At 38.4% G+C, this 16,663-nt stretch overlaps 1 protein-coding gene across 1 annotated transcript in view; it reads left to right on the top strand.

The window, feature by feature from the left end:
* NCKAP5 (NCK associated protein 5) overlaps positions 1-16,663 on the top strand; it is a 331,504-nt gene that overhangs the window by 283,775 nt on the left and 31,066 nt on the right. The window contains exon 15 of the mRNA XM_062498376.1: positions 16,263-16,577. Coding sequence (XP_062354360.1) covers positions 16,263-16,577 — 315 coding nt within the window. The remainder of the gene's footprint in view (positions 1-16,262; positions 16,578-16,663) is intronic.

Genomic DNA, 16,663 nt, shown 5'->3' with positions numbered 1-16,663 from the left:
CTAGGTTTTTAATTGTCAGTTGCCGATCTAAATCAGTTTAGGTATTTGCTGGCTCTTTGGATTTGCTCAGTTGAAAGAAAGCAACAATTCCCAGTTATATACAATTTCCTTCCTCATATATCTCAGGAGTGTGTGATTATTTTCATATGAAGCAGTCATTATATTGTGCTATATTGTTCTTCAAAATATAATTAAATCATTTTGAGAGTTTTTTAAAATATATTGCACCCTGGATGCCTTTGCTGTGAGGAAGCCAAAGGTGGCCCTGGCAGCAGAGATGCTGCCAGTGCTCCCATCCCCACAGACAGCAGACCTAAGGATCCATGAGTATCCCTTTGAAGTCCTGTCATCCTCAGGTCTCTTCCCTCAAGCCCTTTGCAATAAAGTTGTGCTTTGAAAGAGGGATGAAGTGGGAAGTGCTCTAGTAAGAGGAAAGACACGATGCAAAGGTTGACTTCCCCTTCGTGTCATGACAGAATCCCCAGCTCAGACAGGTACAGCAGGGCCTTCAAGTACTCTTACAAATAAAATTCCTTTATTGAATGCACAGATGATGTGTCAAGCTCCTGACAGTATTGTTCCAATGTAAACAGAAGAAAGGCACCTTCATTTACAAAGAAAAAGAATTCTGTCCCCCCCAAGGGAGTAGAAATGTCACTGTTTGTCTTTAATTTTCCCATTTTCACAATGGCCCAAAAATTTACAAGACAGTTACAGATGACACCTTTACATACAGAAGGTAATTGGACATCTTGAGAGGAACAAAGCATTTGTTAAAAAGTTCAATATTTCATATTTCAAGTGCTGTTTCAAATTAGCAGCTTCTTCTGGAAAAGTGTGATTGTATTAATTATAATGTGTGCAGAATTTCCATTGTTAAACAGCTTCAAGGGAAAAGTCAAAAATCCATGGCAGAAGCAAACAAATGCTAATTATTGAAGAATTTATTCTTGCAGACAACTTCACATGAGAATACTAGGGTATGCAGCACCAGTATTTTTGGGTATACACTAATTTCCAGGCTGTTTACTTTTTGGGACTGTATCTGTAATGAACAGGAAGTTTAATTGTAATTAATCATATCATTCTTCAGTGTTGGTATGAACCTCTGCTGAGGCTGAAATGAAAGATTGAATGTGCCATTCTCTCAGACGGCAGCACTGGTGATTTATCAGACCCCTGTTTGAAAGTTGAATGATAATTTTTCTGGGTCCAGTGTCCTTTTCTATTACCCCAAATGGGTGAAATTTTCCTAGAAGTACAAGTCAGCATGAAATAAGCTTTTGCTAATGATATACTCAAGATTCACACAAAACAGCCTCAGAAGTGTCTGAGAAAGTTTCAAGCCCTGTTCTTTAATTTACACTCAGGTTTCAATAAAAATAAATAGGGTTTATATTTTTGTCACAGATATTTCTATGTGTGAATATGTTTATTTTCCATAGTGGATTTCCAGCAGGCATTCCATCCTTAGCAACATAAGTGAATCTAACACTTCTGGTCTAAAGCACTGAAATTCGGGGAGTACATGGAATCATGGGCAGTTCATCTGAAGGAATTGTTTTATTGAACTGGAAAGCTTATGGTTTCAAATGTTATATTTAACATGTCACTGATTGAGCTAAAAGGCCAGATTCATTGTATGATAAAAGTCTGTTGAGTTTTGATATCAGGAGCTTCACTGCAAGTAGATTTTTTTTTCATCAAAATAACATCACTGGTAAGAATAAAATAGATTTTAACAATCTGAATAGACCTGAAGTTTCTTATGGCTTCTCTAGAGAGCAAATACTTGATAGCAGGAGAATTGGTCATAGCAATCCAAAATCCACCTGGGTATTGTTGGTACTGCCTGCTGCACTGGAAGCACAAGGTACTTCCCACTGAAGTTGTGTGGGGAGTTAAATCCCTGAGGCAGGCTGGGGTTAGAATCCACAGTAGAAAGATTCACAGTTCCTGGAAACAAATTACCTAGCTGTGCATTGACCCCTGTTATTTATTTGGAGAATTCCAAGTGAAATTCAGAGCTGGGCAAAGATTATGAAGATAAATGTACCCAGAATGTTTGAAACTTTGAAGAAGGACTTGGAGCTAATATTTGTCAAATTTTCACTAGAGGTCCAGGTCAGTTGCTCCAAATGGATTCATCCAGTGTTAAATGGAACCTTGTAGAGAATACAGAGCAAATGCCTTCAGAGACTTAAAAAGTGTTTTGAAAAGTCTCCAGCTAGGTAGAGGGTTGGGCTTCCACACTATCAAAGCAACATTAAAAGTGCACTGTAGACTTTGGTGCTTTGTGCCAGAACAAAAATGCACACTGAGGTCAAGGGATTCTTTTGTAGCTCTGCTATAGCCCAGCACTCAAATCCATTAAAGTTCTCGATAATCATCTGCTTTCTGGCAGGCTTTATCATCGTTTTTTCTGCTTTCCAAGAACAACCTTTCAGAACAGTTTTGCAGCATAATTTAAAAGCAGTCTGGTCCAACAAAAGGAAGAAACTTTATTTATTTTTAAAAGAAACATTTTTGAGATTTGTCTTCTTTGGGAGCATTTGGAATCCCTTAGATGCTTCATGTTCCAGAGAGGGAGTATAGTGAGTATTTTATATGTTGCATTTTGTTTTAAAATCCCCTCCTTTAAGCTTTATATACAGCAAAGTGATCAAACTCAATTTTCAGTAGAAAGCAGGAAAGTACTTCACAGCAAGTTTTATAGATAAGTTGCCAGCTTGTTGATAGCAATTTTACAGATATACTGGTAGGAAAGGTAGAACATATAACTTTGCAGGTAGAAGTGGGTTTGACTTGAAATGTCAGCATTACAGTAATTTGTACTGACGAATCAAATACTAAAGATGATAACCTTGGCTTTTGTATTCTGATATTGTTTATTCAGCACCCAGCAGCCATACTATGAAATTATATATATATATGATAATAAGAAAACACACTTCATGAGCAGACTTTTCTATGAGAAGGGCCTGCATTCTTTCTAGTGTTCCAGATAAATTTGTTTCTGGCTCCTCTTTTCTTCCTGGTTCTTATGTCTCTTTTTCCAACAAATAGATCCATTTTCTTTTCTCACCTTTCTTCTCATGTTTTTTCACCTGCATTGTTTGAAACTGGTGGTCACTGCTTGTGTGGACTCCCCACAAATCCAGACTACCATTCAGAACCTTTCTGTATCCATACCAACAACCATTTCTAACCAACAGATGCTTCTCCAGTGCTGTCTGCCTTTTTTTTTCTCTTAGTTTCTTTCTGAAATCTAGATCTGATGAACACTGGAACTGAGAAATTATGTTTCACATTTCATTTCTGAATGTGCCATTTAATGTACATGCTCTTAGTGCTTAGTTATATAAATTATCCAATGTCTTGTTCCAAAGCTTCCTGAAAACAATAGCAGTCCCTCTGCTTATTTAATAATCTTGCACCAAGTTTCCAATGAGAGAAAAAAAAAATACTGGACACCTCCCTCTGTCAAACCAAACAGTTGGTTTTGTCCACCATTATGTAAACTACTAAAACTGGGTGGTTTTGCTGGGGTACCAAGTAAACAGCTATTAAATTCATGTTTCTCATTCTTGGGGAATTGAAATAGATGTGGTAAATACATTAAATTTGACATGCATCATCCTAAAGCATGTCCATTAAGTCTGATATATTTGAGCAAACACATTTACATTAAGGAGCCCTCTGAACCTGGAGACAGATGATGTGAGGTCTGTCATGGGTTACCGAGATAAATGTAACAGGTTAAGTGAGAGAGGAGAGATGCTGAGCAAACTTCTCTGTGTTATAGCCTGTGCATTCAGTAAAGAGAGGTGATCCACATCATTGTGGAGAGGCAAAGGGATAAACCACAATTTGCTTAAATGCCCAGCAAATCATTGGGTGCCTCCAATGCTTGTAATGAAGAAAGTATTCAACTGATATAGTGTCTTCTCACCTCGAAATAAATCCTCTCTTGTCATAAAGTCTCAATGCCTGAGAGAACAATTCATCACTGTCAGCATTAATTCCTTTCATCAGGCCATTGATAGAAGTTAAGAACCATTTAGCAATCATCACTGATATAGCAGTTGAATCATTCATTTACACATTTTCAGATAAAGGAAAATTGTTTGCTTTATCTTCCCCATCACCACTCAGCAAAGCTGTGGAGCGCCTTGAAGTCTCTACATGTAAGGTTGCTGTCTATAAAAGTCATGAAGCAAAACCAGTTATCACTGAGTCCATTTCCAGCCTGGGTCTGTTCCTATTTCACATCTGCAAAATGTTCCATTTTGATACAAGTTATGATAAGTATTAGATTTTTCATGAACCCCCTAAATGAGCAATAGTACAAGTATGCATGGATTTATTTGTGCATCATAACAAAGCTGTTTTCCCAAGACCTGTGTGCATGTGGAGGCTGGGAGGTTGGTGTTAGAACTGTAGGTGCTGGCTGTATTGTTTAGCAAGTATGCTAGAGCCTTGAAATTGAGTTCAGCATAGCAGGCAACTTAAAAATCTGCTCACTTGCCATATTTAACCAGCTTGCATCTTGGCTGTTAATCCAAAGGGCTAGGTTCCCAATTGCTAGAACAATGATGAATTGATAAATAGTGAAATAAATTGCTTGCCTCTAGCAATGCTGAGATCCAAACTTGTTCCTTAAAACAATATCAAAACTAAAAAAAGCCTCAAAATCTAGTGCCACAAGTATCCTGAAGGATGTAAGAGACCATCACAATCTGATCTACCATGGTTTTACTGTACAGAGAGGAGGCAGGTTTGAAAGTGGACAAACAGAACTGAGATCATCTGGATAAAGAGCAGTTCCATTTATACTTTGACTTACCAAAATACCTCAGTCAGTCAGTCAGTCAGTCAGTCAGTCAGTCAGTCAGTCCCTCTAAATTTATGCCATTTGCTGCCTCCATGTAATATCCCCAAAGCATTTACATTTCCATGCAATTATCAAGCACTATTCTTCCACTTTTGGACTTTGAAACCTTCATTTTCTAATCCTTCAACACCATTGACATGACCTGTGGCTGTTGTTTATTTGCTTTTCTGAATCAGTGCAGCTAAAGTGAGTCATCACTGATGGGAAGTCTGGTTTAATAACTAGTAGGCATTGCAAGAACAACTGACTGCCCTGTGTGTTGAAACATCCCCTCAGGTTGGAAGTCCTACTCAGGGACCTCATCAGTCATGTTTTTTAAATCTTCAAGGATAATGTTCTGCATCTGTCCCTGACCAGTGTGCCATTTCTTTGGCAGACTTTACACATTTAGCAGTCCCACATTGCTATGCTGCAGTATTTGTGTTGCTGAAGATGTGATGTGGTCCTGCTGTTGAGTGGCCTTCCAGGGCAGTGTGCAACAGCCTTAATTACCATTCCAGGTCTTGCTCATCAGAAAAACTCACACTGGTGCATAAAGCTGAATAAATAACCTTTCCTTCTACTCAGTTGTTCTGCATATTCTCAGTGAAACTGTATTAAAATAAATGACTGCTTTTTTTGTGTGTGGTTTTTGTATGGGTGAGAAGATGAACAAGCTACACTGCAGAACAGACAGCTGAGAGAGGAATGGCATTATATGTGTTTGGAGCACTGGAAACTGGATGAATAGTGTCAGCTGTGCTGTGTTCTTGACCAGTCTGGTATTTGGGCACTGCTGCAGGGATTGATTTTGAAGTAATGGTCTGGAGGAGCCTATGATAACAGTGAAACTTTCTGTGCATTTTTCTAGTTGATACTTGTATTTTCGTGAAGATGATGGAGAACCTTGCCAATGTGAATAAGAAACTAACATCCATTAATGTCTTCTAATTTATGATAGCTTACCTTCTTCACAGTCTGGCAAAGACAAATAATTTCTTTGTACTTTAAAGATAGTACACACAGCGTTTGTCTAATTGCCAGTTCTTCTACAGCTCTGCTGCAGCCTACTGTCTAGCTTGTCATCCCTCTGTGGAGAGAATTAATATTTTGGATCAACACTTCCTTATTAGCCACAGTGATTTGCTGGTAATTTCCATCTTTGTCATTACATCTACTCTCCCAGAAATACCAAATTTTATCACTAGAATGGGAAGTGTGTCTCTTTATGTATAATATATAGGATCCAGTCCAATTATTATTCAAGTTACTGAGAATCTGCTGGTCTCATTCAGACTTAAAATGTCAATTAAACAAGATGGCCAGGTTCTGACACTCTGAAATTAATGCTGCAGTGTTGATTTACAGTACTTTACAGTCCAGCCCAATCTATATTCATTTTTATCAGTCAAATCAGGACTGTGCCTGATTATCCTACCTCTTACAGGATAGCACACACCAGTATTCTCTATAGCAGTGTGAGTCCTTCTGTTTGAAATGCTTTTACTTTACATGTTTTCTTGCTCCTGGCAAGGACCGTCTGTGGATGTGTGTATGAAGCTTCAGTCATGCAGCTCCCATTAATTCATATACCTGAAGTACAGCTGAGCAAACTGAAAAGCATTTCTAGTGAGGATGTGTTATTTCAAACATGTTTCATCCGTGCTCACAGGGACTTTATGCTCCTTTTCTAGAATGAAATATAGTATAACTTTTATGAAAAATACATTTTTACCTGAATTATCAGTTAAGTTCGAGCTGTATTAGCATATGCCTTTCCACATTCTCACTCTGGGGATAGGATGCCTATTCCTAATTTTATTGCTGTTTTTAATTGAGTTTGAGCTTTGATTCATGTCTTCAGTCTGACACCTCAATTGTTGACTTATGATTATGCAATTAGTCATCATTGGAGATCATAGAAAAGAAGCCTCTTCAAAAAAAAATCACTCTAAGAGAGAAATAATACCTATACAATTAATGCACAGTTTTAAATTCAAGATTAACTCAATTTCTCAGTGTTTGGACAGTTCACTGTTAGGAAAAGAAAAGGAATTCAACCAATAAATCTACAGTGAATACTTTCTTTAATTCCTTTCTTTACAAGCAGGGGTGCAGTTATGTTTTTTCAAAGCTGCCATCCTAATGGAGTTTGTGTAGCACCACAAAGCATGACATGCATTTTTTGCAGAAAACAGAGTTCCTTATAAAAAATCTCAGTTCATTCTTCTGGCTTCGAATCATGATGGTTTCTTACCAGCTCCTGCTTGCCTGCAGTTAGTTCCACATTAATTCAGCTGGTTTGGAGTAGCTGAACTCGGGTAACAGAATGGAAAAATTATAGTGCACCTAAAAGTTGCTTAAAGCTTTGTGCACTTCGTTAATAAGTTTTCATTAATTAAGAAATACTATCGGGTTTTTTCAGGTGTGCATGTATATTTTAAGTGATTGTTACCAGTACCCTTAAGTAAAGCCATCTGCAGAGCAAAACTAAAAATAAATTATTTAAAGCTTCATGTAATATTCATGTGGCTTTAATTTCAGTATTTTTTGTACTAACAAACAAAAAGCAGTAATGTTACAGAATAAATATAGTATGTTCTCTAGTGCATTTGCAAAACACAGAGCTTCCTATGCACTTAGAAACTGGTCCATGTTTACCAGAGACAGCATTTTTGCTTAAATCACTATCCCTAGTCCTGTCTGTTGGGAATAGAAAATCAAAGTAAGTATCTCAGTGTGAGTGAAACCAAACTCCCGTTTATAAGAGAGTTGCTTAACAGCAAGTAAATCAGTGCTTCCACCCTGTTATCCTCAAATGCCTCCAGCGTAGTCATCAGTGAACAGAAGCCCTACATGGAACAGCCATGCTCCCCTGGGCACCTTGTGCAGCCCATGTCTCTGAGATGCTAAGCATGACCTCTTCACTTCCCTAACTGTGGTTTAATGCAGTTATTCTTAAAATAAACCAGCTGCCTCTAATAATACTAGCAAACCCTCAATCTTAATGCTTCTTGCATTAAAATTTTTGCAGTTTGCAGTTAATACCTGAACAACATCCAGAAAACTGAGTGGAGGTATCTCTACACAAGCATTAGTCATGGCAAGGATTGCAGGTTGGTTTTGTCTGGCTGCCAAACATCTACGTTCTTTATCCTCATGGCAGCCCTCCAGTGATGGAGAAGTGGGATTAGCTCTGTGTTTTAATGTGAAGAACTGGGGCATAAAGCAAGCGAGACAAGGCTGTGGTCACATGGCAAGGGCACGGCAGAGGCAGCCCTTAGCACCTGGGTAAATAGCAAACCATCCTGTCCTGGGCTCTGCTGTTTACAGGCAGGATTTCTGAGAGCTGGGATGTGTCTTTCCTGTTAGAAGGGGAGCATCCATCCGTGTCTCGAATGAGCCATCCCCACGAAGATGTTCCTGTGCAATTGCTGGCTCCCAACCTTCACATTTCAGGGTTCTAAGGGAAACAGAAGGCTTTGCTCAGTGAAAAAACCTGGGAAAGACACATTCCTGCATTGCAGCAGACCTGTTGCTTACCTTGGATTCACACCTTGCTTGAAATGTGAGGACTTCTTCTCTGCTGTTACTCATCTCTAAATTTCTCAAAGATAGTTGTGAAGTTGTAAGGCTGATTGGCAATGTAAAGCCAAAGGGGGATATACAAGCAGAAGAGAGGAATAACTCCCCAAAGAATTTCTAGGCTGGCCTCATTGACAGCCAGGCTGCGCACAGTCTTCATTTAATTACCTTTTACACAGAGCTTCAAGCTGCTCTTCAAATGAATTATAAGTCTCAATATATTTTTTCTAGTAGGACTAAAATAGTATCTATTCCTAATATTCTGTCTCCTGAGAACAGTGAGTAGATTTTTAGAAAGAAAATATAACAGCATAATATAAGAGAGATAATTCCAGGTGCCATTGGTTGTGGGACTTCCCCAGCTGGAAAACAGCACCAACACCTTTGTATTTAATAGACACTTAGAGATGTGCAGTAGAAAATTCAAAAAAATATCAAAGTTCTTTCTCCTGCTCATTTTGTCCTCGTTTAACAGCCCTGTTCCACATAGTTTGCCACCATTGCAAGCATGCAGGGACCAGACCTAAATGCCTGGAGGAGGATAGGAAGCATTTGTTGAAAAAAAAAGTCTACAGATAACTGCTAAATTGGAATACAAGATCATTAGTATTCTCTAATAATTAAAACTAATCTTGACTTACTAGTAGAAATGTATTTTAAGATGGGACTGGAATTAAAATGAGGCAGCTATTATCTGTTTCCACTCAGAAAATACACTTCAGATGGGACTGTGGTCATGGAAAACTGTGAAAACAACTGACAATTTATTGGATAAATGACATATTGAAGTTTGTGGGTTTTGCAAAATAAAGCGTGACTAGGAAGAAAATAGAAAGAACGATGGATAAGTTTGTAAAGTCTGTATTTATTTAGTTTATTGTTATTATAAATAGGCTTAAATTGTAATCCCAGATTCAAGTAGCCATGAATGAAGTTCCATAATTTGAAAATATATGGCACAGTCCTCTTCCCATTTATCCTTCCATAATATATATACATGTTGGAAATAATCCCATGCTATCAGTGCAGTACCCATGTCAGTGAAAATTTGTGTCTTTTCTAGTTTTACCGTGGATAGCCTTTGTTTTTTTTATAATTTTGCACACTGGTTTTACCTCAGATCTAGATAGAAAGCAATAATGCACTCTTTTTTGACCAACTGGATCAAATTATAGTGTAAACCCAGAAGGAATAATCTGCTTAAAATTGACATTGATTTGGCAGAAATACATTTTCTTTTTCTTTCTTTTTTCTTTCTTTTTTTTTTTTTTTGTGGTTGCTTTAGCATTGCAGATGAAGAGAAGGATGTGCAAATAAAGAGATCTGTTTTGCCATCTGTAGTTTAACTTCTTCCTGCCAATGCCATGTGTAGCTTAAAGATGTTTATTAACTTTTGAAAGAATTTTACAGGGACCTATTAACATTTGAAATAGTCTTCTGAAAAGGAAAAAAAAAAAAGAAAAATCTATTAATTTTTAATTTGGCATGTTTCAAAATGCTAGGAAAAACTACACTCCTTTTGTGTTCCAGAAGAAAGCCATTACATGTTATCTGGTTCCCATGACAGCTTAGTGGAAACTCTTGAACTTTCTGATGCAAATAAAGGTAATTTGTTAGAATTTTTGCATTCTGCTACTGATGGAAACGACATCCTTCCATTTTTAAAGTCCTGAATACTCCTTGAAGAAGGCTATTCAGTGTTATTTACCTCTCAAAACCTGTCAAGGCTTGAGTCTGTACTTCTGAAAACAGCTTGCTGGAAATTTCCCAGTGAAACTGTTCTTGATACAGAGCTATTTTTGACTGATATTTTTTTCCTGAAAATGCCTGCTTTCTGTGGAGAATTCTGGTGGTTACTTAAAGATTTCAGCTGAAATTTCTGTCAATCATGTACAGCTTTGTAGGCCAAAACTTGAAAATTTATGTGAGGAATATCTCAAACCAGCTGTAGTGGTGAGCACAGGGAGGATTCCACATTTTTCATGAGGTGGGATGCTTCTTTTAAAGAAGATACGGCCCTGTGCTATGAGTATTATTCCTAGGTAAGCATAACTACCTGTGATCTTTCTGACATGAAATACATATGTCCTCTTTGTTTATTTTTAACAGTAAGATAGATTTGCCATCAAAGTTAAGTGATGTAAAGACTTCTGTAACTTTGCCACCTCCAAATAGAAACTGTTTTCGTGTCATTTGAAGTAGAAATAGGGTCTGTTTGCACGAATGCATCTGGTATCCCTCAGTGTTTCATCAGGAACATCATGGTGGGGAATGGTTGAGGTTATTGAGCAGCTTCTGGAAGTCTCAACGCCCTCAAGCAGCACTGAGAGGCAGCTGCCTTCTGTCACCCGTGGCACAGGGGGGTAGAGAGGCAAAACTGCAGTTACAACACAGCAGGACCTGTAATTATTTCCTCTCCAGCCTGTAAGTCCTTCCCTCTGTGCCACCACCCAGAGATGCCTTCTTTTAGCTCTGTGGGTAAAACTTTGCATCTTGTGTTTCTGTAAAGTTTTTTATGGATTATTCAAGAATCATAGAAAAACTCACATATTGTTTAAATAGGTGGTCAAAATAGCCATGATTTATTTTATAGACTTCTCAGCAGTATAACAGTCCCTATGTAAAGAAGGACTTGTATGTGATTTGTGACTAGACTAAGTATCTGTGAAACTCATTTAGGATACAACATAAAAAGACTTTATTGGAATGTGAATCTTTACCTGAGGAAACATTATGAAACACTCCCCATTTATTCAGTTAAAGGTTTATTTGCAATAACATGTGGCATTATATCCCCCCTAGCAAAAGCATGTTTTCACATTATTGAAGAAAAGTGTAATCAGAAGCTGTGTTTAAGAGATGTCACCATCTTATGATTTCTCTTTTATGAAATGCATGAAACCTCTTCATTATGTGCTAGGATTCAATCATAGTTTCAACATTAGAAAGACTAACATGTCCCTAATCTGAAAGTGGGATGCATTTTGCTCCACTGCTTATTTTGTGTAATACACTATTTTGCAACCATCAGTGTAGAACTTAACTGGGGATGGACCCACATTTCTTGTGTTGTGCTGGAAGCAATTCCTTTCACAGTAGCTGTTCTGTGCTTGCTTTTATATTTTGCCCCAAACTGATTTTCCTTTCGTATGCGTTGTGTGAAAAGAGGAGCAGAGAAGAATGCTGTGTAACAGCATAAAGCAGAATGGTGCCAGCTCAGAGTGAGAGCTCCTCTCACCCTCACGGTGACCTAGAGCAGAGCTTCTGAAGGAACACAAAGGCAGGGTCAGCACTCGGCTTCCCTGGGTATTCTCTTCCAGCTTCCAATGAATTGTACCAAGGATTCTTTCTGAGATAGAGGTGATGTGTTTATGATATCTTTGTGGCAAGTGTTTCAGAAGAAATTTTAAAAAATGTTGAAGAATAATTAGATTTAATGATTTGTTTCTGGTATTTAAGATGCATTTTTAAATTATCTATGGCTCAGGAGAATGCCCTAAAATACTTCAATGAATTCTAAGCTGTCAGTTCTTATCAGTGGGGTATGTTTACTTCTAGCTCTTTAATTTTTGCATTTCAGAGGAAAATGTAAAAAAAACAAACAAACAAACAAACAAAAACCAACAACAACAAAAAAACAAACCTAAAGAATGAGCTGCTAGAGTTGTTTTCCTCAGTGATGATTTGATTTTTAGAATTCCTGATACCTGCCAGCCTGAGTGTCTGTTCCTTTCCTGCTTCCCCTCTTGTCCATACCCTCAGAATGGTGCAGAGTTTTAACAGATCCTTTTTATTCCATCTCTAATTCGGTGCTGACTGTGCTGGAGAGTGATCTACTGATACCAGAAAATGTTGGTGAAGCACCAACAATGATGCAATATTGCAAAGCATTGTCCAGCTGTACAAATTACCATTACATTGGTGTCCAGCTGATGTAGGACATGAGCCGCAGGATCGTCTTGCACATGAAAATATTAAACTTGAGAATTATTGAGAAGTAGTTCAGAAAGCTTTCAGAAAACTGTCTATGCCAGTGTTAGCTCCTTTTGCCACTGGTTAAGAGCCTTCTCAAAATTAAAGGTCTTCCTCAAATTTTCCACTGCACTCCTACAACAACCTGTCATCAAGAGGCTTCATGCAGTCAGGAGTTTCATGACCTCCAGAAAATATCTATAAATTCTTCCATGTTTCTGTTTTCAGTTTGGAATTGTTCTTCTACAGTAGGACTTCCAAGGACTTTGTTTTAGATCCAGACTCAAATCCCTATGAAGAGAGAGAGGGAAGGGGTTATTTCAGTATTTCAGGCTTTTGATTTTGATAATTCAGAAAAATGGGTGATTATCAGTCTATCTCTGTCTACTATAAAGCCAATACCATTCTGCAAGCTTCATTCTTCCCTGGCAAAGAAAGTGGGGGAGAGGAAATCAGAGACAGGCAAGGAATTTGGCTGGTATGCCAGGAAGAATTCTCAAGCAAAAGTAATTAAGCTCATATATAACTCTTTCCAGACTTTAATGTTTCACAGAGTCATTTTTCATCTACTGAGTGGTACTGTCACAGCACCAGAGATTTAACTTTTACATATTTTCATTATGTAGTCTTATGCAGCTCTCACTGATAACAGTAATTTGAAGTGTCAGTGCAGTTGATGAAATCAGATGGGCCATGAAGCTGTTTGAAAGCTGTCACTTGGATATATAAAGTATTTTTTTATTTTGCAGTTGCTTCATAAAAATTTAAAGACAACGCGAGATAATGTGTATTTGTTCTTTCAGTAATACAAATTGTTCTGAAAGATACTTTTTTATTTGTATTAAGTAGCTTTAGGGGTGAACTAGTTACTTTCAGTAATGAAAAATTAAAATCCACAACGACTTTTGTGGTTTCCTCTGGATTTAGGACTAGGTTTTTGAGGGCTGTTCAGCATAGCTGAGTCACAGAATTTTCCAAAAATCTGTCTTTAAGTGTCACAACAGGAGATGCCAAGCATTGAGCACTTTGAAAACCAGACCCTTTTGTGTTTTTTCAGAACTAAAAATTGAGCTGTGTGAGCTGTTTTAAAAATCTGTTTTCCACCTGGTATACTTCCTTTATCATGGATAAAGTCTCTATGAAGGAAGACTATAATTGATTAAAACTATTTTTCTTTTAATTAACTGTGATACCACTGCTGTGCTCCTCCATCTCTCTCCCAATTATTTTGGAAGCAGCAGGAGACGGTACATTCTTGGAAGTCTGGCCCTCAGTATTCATTTCTTTTGGTTCTCTGCCATTGTTTTCATGGTCCTAGATATGCACAAGGTAATAGTGGGCAAGAGAAATCCATATGTCCATTTTAAGAAACATGCCCTCAGAAGATAAAAGTTTCCATCTTCCAGTTCTCTCTTAGCCAAGGCCGTCGCTTTGCTTTTTGATATACATTTTGATCCTATTTTAATTTTTCTGTAATAATTAGGAGGGAATGACTTTTTTGTTTCTCAGTGAATGGTCAGGAAGGAAACAGCACTACAAGGTCCTTCAGAATCCCTGAGGAAATGGGTTCCAAATCAGGTCTCACATTGACCATACAGACAGGAGAGGGGAGGCTCCTCAGACTTGTGTGTGTTCTTGTCTGTGGTGTTTTCAGTTTGCTCCGTGTCTCTGCTGAGCAGCTCTGCCTCTCCAGCACAAGCAGTGTTGCACAGATGTCTTTTGGTTAAGAGGCAGATAACAGAAATCTTTTTTTATTCTACATTTCCCTTTATTTGCTAACTCTATCACCAGCAGTCTTTAGTTGAAGAATTGCCTGTCCACAAGCTAGCATGCTGTTTCAGCTTGATTATCTTCAGAAAATGGCAAGGGCAATGCCTGGCATTTTAAATTGCTTTTCTACACTCTCACTTCTATCCAGGTATTTTGCTATTCAAAAACAACAACCAAAAAAAAAGAAGTTATAGGAGGTATAACTGAGATAGATAACAGGGTTTGGTAAATGAGATGTGTCCTTTTGATGCAGCAGAACCAAATATAATTATCTTTTTTTTTCCTTCATGTTTCCCAGAAAACCTTCAGCCACATTATGCCACATTAGCTAAAAAATGTGACAGAAAATGTAGATGCCAGCTGGGCATGGCTTCCACACCTTACCTCCTTTTACCTATGGAGAGAAATTATTGGCATGCAGTAATTTTGTGAGGAAAATCAGAGAGGCTTATTGCCCTTCTTGCCCTTTTGAAAAACAAAGCACAGAGCATTTGCTGCTGCAGCTCAGCCAGGCCCTGTGAGGTTCAGGTGATCAGTAGGAATTTCAGTCCTTCTTCGATCCCGAGTGATGAGGATAAGGCAAAGAGGACCTCATAAATATAGGCTGCTTCTCCTTTTGTAAGAACCATGTAATGAAAATACATCATTAATTTTTCTGTAAGTAGTTTCTTTACTTGTTATCAAGAAAGGCCCATTGAGATGAAGATATTTAAAAAGTATGACCATGGTAATGTTCTTAGCTCAAAAACAAATAGGCAAAACCCGTATGGGAGAAATATTTCCAAATTTTTGAGAGTATTAGAAGCACTGCAGAGGAAAAAATAATGAAAATTACTTGACAGAGCACTGCTAACTACAACAGACTTAAATAACAAATGGACATATCATAAAAAAAAAAATCAATACTCAGAAACACGTAAAATAGAGACAGAGAAGATATATTGGGCCATATTCTGCATTTCCTGCTAGAGCACAATTGTTCACTGCAGTATATCTTGAGTCTAGTGTAGCCTTAAATTGTTCAAAGCAAAGGAAATTCCTCTGCTTCCTTTGGGGTTGTCTGCCGCAGACTTAAGGTCTTGCTGTCATGGGATGTTTCCAGACATTTAACCTAAATTATGCTCATTTTCCAACCATTAGTGCTGAAGTTCCCTCCTTGGTGTTTATAGCTCTCAGAAGGACCTTGCCATCACAGTCTCTTCAACATTGTTTGCCCCTTACGGGAACAAAAGGGAAGTCTCTGAAAACTGGCAGAGAATGAGCAGGCAGGGAGGTTGCTTGTGCATCCTGGTTGCTCAAATGGCAGTGTGCACACAGCTACCCTTGCACCTTTCCCTGTTCCGTGGTTCATACAGCATCTTTTCAATAGGATGAATTAGCTGTGTGGGACCATACATGCTTCCAAAAAAAAAAGTTCTGAAGGTATTCCTGCCTGGCATTGTGGACACTTACCCAAACTGGGATGTGCAGAGTGTGACAAGGCAAACATAGGCATGGCTGTTGCTGTCCAAGATTTGCAGGATGCTCTGAAAATATGGATAGCTCTAAGAAATTCTGTAAATCTTAATTTTGTGTAAGAATACGTGATACATTTTGGTTGGTGCCTTCTTGTATGAGAAACAATTAGCAAAAGAAAGGTGTGGAGAGGTCAAACCCTTGTGGAGTGTGGGTTTATGTTGGAAGAAATATATTACGCTACTCCATCCCTCACACTTATACTCTCCAGACGTTCTGTGGACCTTCAATTTAAATTGTTTTAAAATTCCATCTGTAATTGTTTTCCAGGACTTGCCCCACTTATCCATTATCACACTGTTACTCCAAAGCAGGCCAGTGTCAGTGTTTTGGCACTTGCTTAATTTCACTGCACCTCAACAGGGTATTTCCTTGTATTCAGTTAGACAAAGTGTCAAAAGAGTTCCAGTGCACACTCACGATGTGCAAAATGTTTCCCTTGCCTTGAAACCTTCTCTTTAAGAGGCCCTTTCCCCCCCACTAGATTCTTTCCCAGACTTTAAATACCTTTAGCTCCATCCCATCACACCACTTTCCTGTGCCTTAGAGTCTTGCTGCCAGATGAGGACACTGGACAGCGGGATTGGAACCTTCCCCCTCCCGGACTCGGGGAACCGATCGACGGGGCGACACATTTCTAAGCAGCAATCAACCTTGGAAAGGGGAGTCTTTGCAGCATCTGAGCAAGTTCCTCTTTCAGCTCCTTCAGTAAAAGCCAGAACTCTTGAGAGAGAAGTGCCTTCAACAGCTAAGAGCCAGGAGTCTGTGGAAGGTGTAATTAGTCACTCAACATCTGATCCAGCCATGACTGCCAAAGGTATACGACCTTTTCAAAGTCGCCTTCCCAAACCAGCTTCCTCAGGTAAAATGTCAATTACACTGAAAATCGCATTATTTCTGCCTTGGCCTCTGTTTTGATTAGCAGAAATCCTGTAATAATGGCAATTG

The sequence above is a fragment of the Cinclus cinclus genome, chromosome 9 (genome assembly GCF_963662255.1).
Source record: "Cinclus cinclus chromosome 9, bCinCin1.1, whole genome shotgun sequence".
Lineage (NCBI taxonomy): Eukaryota > Metazoa > Chordata > Aves > Passeriformes > Cinclidae > Cinclus > Cinclus cinclus.
Note: the sequence above shows the minus strand (reverse complement) of the source record. Positions and strands in the feature narration are given on the sequence as shown.